A 3,444-nucleotide genomic window follows, 5' to 3' on the forward strand; every position below is an offset into this window, starting at 1 on the left:
GGGCCCTCAAAAGAAATTAAAACCGTCTAAGATTTCCCTTTTTTGTATGGGCAACTACATACAGTCACATAACGTGAAGTTTTAGCCAAAGTCTCTATTGTGAAAGAAAAACATTCGCCAGCACATTTATGTCCTTAGCTTGGGGATGGCCGCCCCGTTCTCCCTTCTTTACCTTTGCACAGAGACGCACAAAAAATGAAATAACCAAGACTCAAGAGTCAAGACTACACTAGTTGTGGCTACCTCGAATAGGGGCAAGGAAGAAACAATGACGGTAATGAAGAGAAAGTGACAAAAGAGAGAGTCAAACCTCACCATGATTTGTTTGTTTACTATCATAGCCAAGGAAATCGATCATGAACGCTTGATATGATGCCCAGTTAAGGGGTAAAAATTTGAGCAACAATCATGGATTGTTTGATAGAGAATGCATTGTTTTTGTGTGTGTGTGTGTGTGTAAGAGAGAGAGAGAGAGAGAGAGAGAGAGAGCCAAGTATAGTCTTTGGGGAACCTAATCATGGATATCAAAGAGAACTAGACAAGGGTACAAGGGCATGACTTGCTTAGAGAGAATTCTCAAACTAAATAATGTTGTTTGAACTAGGGTCTTGAAAATTGGGTTATGTGGGACCTACTATTAGAAACTTGTTTCCCCAGGTCTCTAATACAAATAAACTCCATATATTACATCTTTCTCCCTTATCTAGGCTAGGGCTCCATATTCCTTTTTACTTTGAATCTACAACAACGAGTTTCCTAGCTAGTAAAAGGTTCCCAATTTGGACAAAACTTGCTATTTTGGGAGATTCAAGGTAAAGAGAAGATGACCTGTAACCCAAATAGTGGATTGAAACAAGTTGGAATTACTAATTAACATTTTCAAGGATGAAGCAACCGATGGTTAACTAAGATAAAGAAAAGTTTGTCATCTGTTTTGAGCAATGATGCTACAATGACATAGCCTTTATTGGAAAAAGTATGTAATTGTTTATATAGAGAGAGTGTGTGTGTTTTTTGGGGGTTGGGGAGGAGGAGGGAGGGGAAAGAGAGATTTGAGTTTGGCTATGGTTGATATAACTATACTTTTGATAAACAAAAAATTAGTTTTCCTCCACAAAAAACTTCAAGACAAGACTTATAAAGTTGTCAAAGATGAAAATATTAGTGCTTATAAAGATCATGCCCACGTAGTCCCATGACTATAGTTTGCATAAATGAGATGAATTTGGCAAACATAGCCTATTTTATATCTCAATTATGTAGGAGTACCATGTGGGTTCAAGAGAACAGTGTATTAAGTGACAAACCATACATACCTTTTATTAGTTTATTAAGATGGTACTTTGCCATGAGTTGATGTATTCTAACGTGGACATGATAACCCCTATGCATCCAAATAGGTCAAGGGTGGCAATTCTTATGTTTCCAAGTACTACATCATTTAACCACTCAAAAATTTGCTATCACAAGCTAAATCCAAAATATACATAAACAAAATTTTAAGCCTAATCCTTCACCCTTGTTGGATTGCATGATGATTTACTTTATGTTGTAAACAATAACAATACTTACACAAACAATAAATGCTAGTCAAAGCATACCTATACAAAATTGTAAAAAAATCCAAAACAAAAATTACAAAATAAAACTCCAGCCTTGGATTGCTCGAGAGCTTTGAAGAAAAAACAATTCTCCTCCCGTTCTCACAATGGATTACATAAGGCAAGATTATGCACAACCTTCAAAACAACCTTGTCATAGTTGGACATAATTATTGTGAAGGCATTTTTAAAAGATTATGTGGACGTATGCATGCATTTTTCTGGAGAAAAGACTGGAAATAATCAGGATATTTAGACCTTAAGATAAGAGACGCTATTGTACGTCATACTTTCATCTACTCCATTGAAAAAGCAGTGAAGGGAAATCGAATGTATTCTTGGTTGTAGGGATACGACCACCATATATCTAGGGCCTGGGTTGACCAAAACTCGGTGGACGTCCACCTACAGACTGTGTTGAGAGAGCGGAACCAGCTGTCATAATGTTCTCAGCTCTTAAAAAAGTTCCTAAGCTCTCTCTTTAATCACCAAAAGTAAATATCCTCAAACCTGTTCGGAGGTTCCTGCACCACAGTTGAGTGTTCTAGCTAGAAATAACAGGGTTTGCAAGCCAACGGTTTTTTGTCTAGTGAGGAAAGACAATGGATTCAACTGAGATAATTGGAAGCCAAACAGCTTGCTGGTGAGCACGGGCCAAGCAGAATGAGCAATAGAATTTAAGAGAGCGCTATACTCGAAAATTTCACGTGAAATGAGTGCACACCTGACGCCTGTCCTGATGCGCGAGCAGGCAAGAGCGTGAACAGTGCCAGCAGACAGATCAGTAGAGTGTACATGTTCTGCATGTTTCCCGTTGTGATCTCCTTGCCCAGCGCGCCTATAGTATGGAGTACTATGAACAAAATGTGATGAGTAAGGTTAGCGATACTAAGCGCATGATTTCTACAGTTCTTTCAGGATAAGGATCAGGAGACTCATTGGCAATCCAGCTCCTAATCGTCGTTGTCTGAAGACCCGTGAGGTCTGTATGCTCTGCCAACAAACGACAACATACCACGACGGAACACCAGTGGTCTCAAAGCCTTTGTGGAGCCTTTCAACAACAAAAGTTTTCCCGGATCCTTCAACCAAAAGAAAGTTCATTGACACTTTAAGACCTAACAACTACCGTTTGGTGATTGTTGATAAGCAATGTTTACTTCATCGTTTGACCTTAGGGTTGATTTGTGTTGGCCCTTTTAAAGGCAAGTTTTTCAAATGCATGTCAAAAAAATACAGTTCAAACGTTGGTTTATATACATCCCCCTGCAAATTCTGATTTTTAATGGAAAAGGTAGGCCGTCACAAATCAAGAATGTTGTATGTTAGTGGGTTTTGAATTATGTGTTGAGGGCTTCTTCTTGCCCTCTCTTAGCTCTTCTTTTCTCCCCAAATATATACAGGCACATACACAAACAAGGTTTAGTTTTGATTCCTGACATGTATGTCCTTAGTTTAAGGTATCAACATTTACTCTTTATAAAGGTTTAGTTAGCTCATGTTATGTAAGCATCTCATTATGATGAGAAGCCATGATTGAGTAACTTGACACATAGGCCTAGTTTAGATATCAGATAGTGGCCTTACTAACTTGATAGTTTTAGTGTTATGCATTACAAAGGATCTAGCCAATGCAGATACATATATCGACGATCTGTATTTGGAAGAAAAAAAGCAGACAACATTGGTATCATTATCGTTATGGAACTGTCGGTATAATTGTTGGGCGTCTCAATGAAAACATCGATATATGCGTTGGTATCCTAGGCAATATATGCATATATCGACAAACATACGGGTGTATATATGAACTCTATATATTAAATAAAATTGGGTAGAATGA

At 38.0% G+C, this 3,444-nt stretch overlaps 1 protein-coding gene across 7 annotated transcripts in view; it reads right to left on the reverse strand.

The window, feature by feature from the left end:
• The window catches only part of LOC147625376 (putative LRR receptor-like serine/threonine-protein kinase At1g67720), a 108,151-nt gene extending 105,543 nt beyond the window's left edge, over nucleotides 1–2,608 (reverse strand). For 4 of the 7 annotated variants that reach the window (XM_086818720.1, XM_086818723.1, XM_086818722.1 and 1 more), the window contains exon 1: nucleotides 2,326–2,606. In XM_086818720.1, coding sequence (XP_086674846.1) covers nucleotides 2,326–2,407 — 82 coding nt within the window. In that variant the 5' untranslated portion in view covers nucleotides 2,408–2,606. Of the gene's footprint in view, nucleotides 1–2,325 lie in introns of all 7 variants that reach the window. The other 3 variants (XM_086818719.1, XM_086818718.1, XM_086818724.1) reach the window with 2 other exon arrangements.
• Nucleotides 2,609–3,444: the final 836 nt, after the last annotated feature.

This window comes from Cibotium barometz, chromosome 24 (genome assembly GCF_041138505.1).
Source record: "Cibotium barometz isolate CiBa-2024 chromosome 24, ASM4113850v1, whole genome shotgun sequence".
In the NCBI taxonomy this organism is placed as follows: Eukaryota; Viridiplantae; Streptophyta; class Polypodiopsida; order Cyatheales; family Cibotiaceae; genus Cibotium; species Cibotium barometz.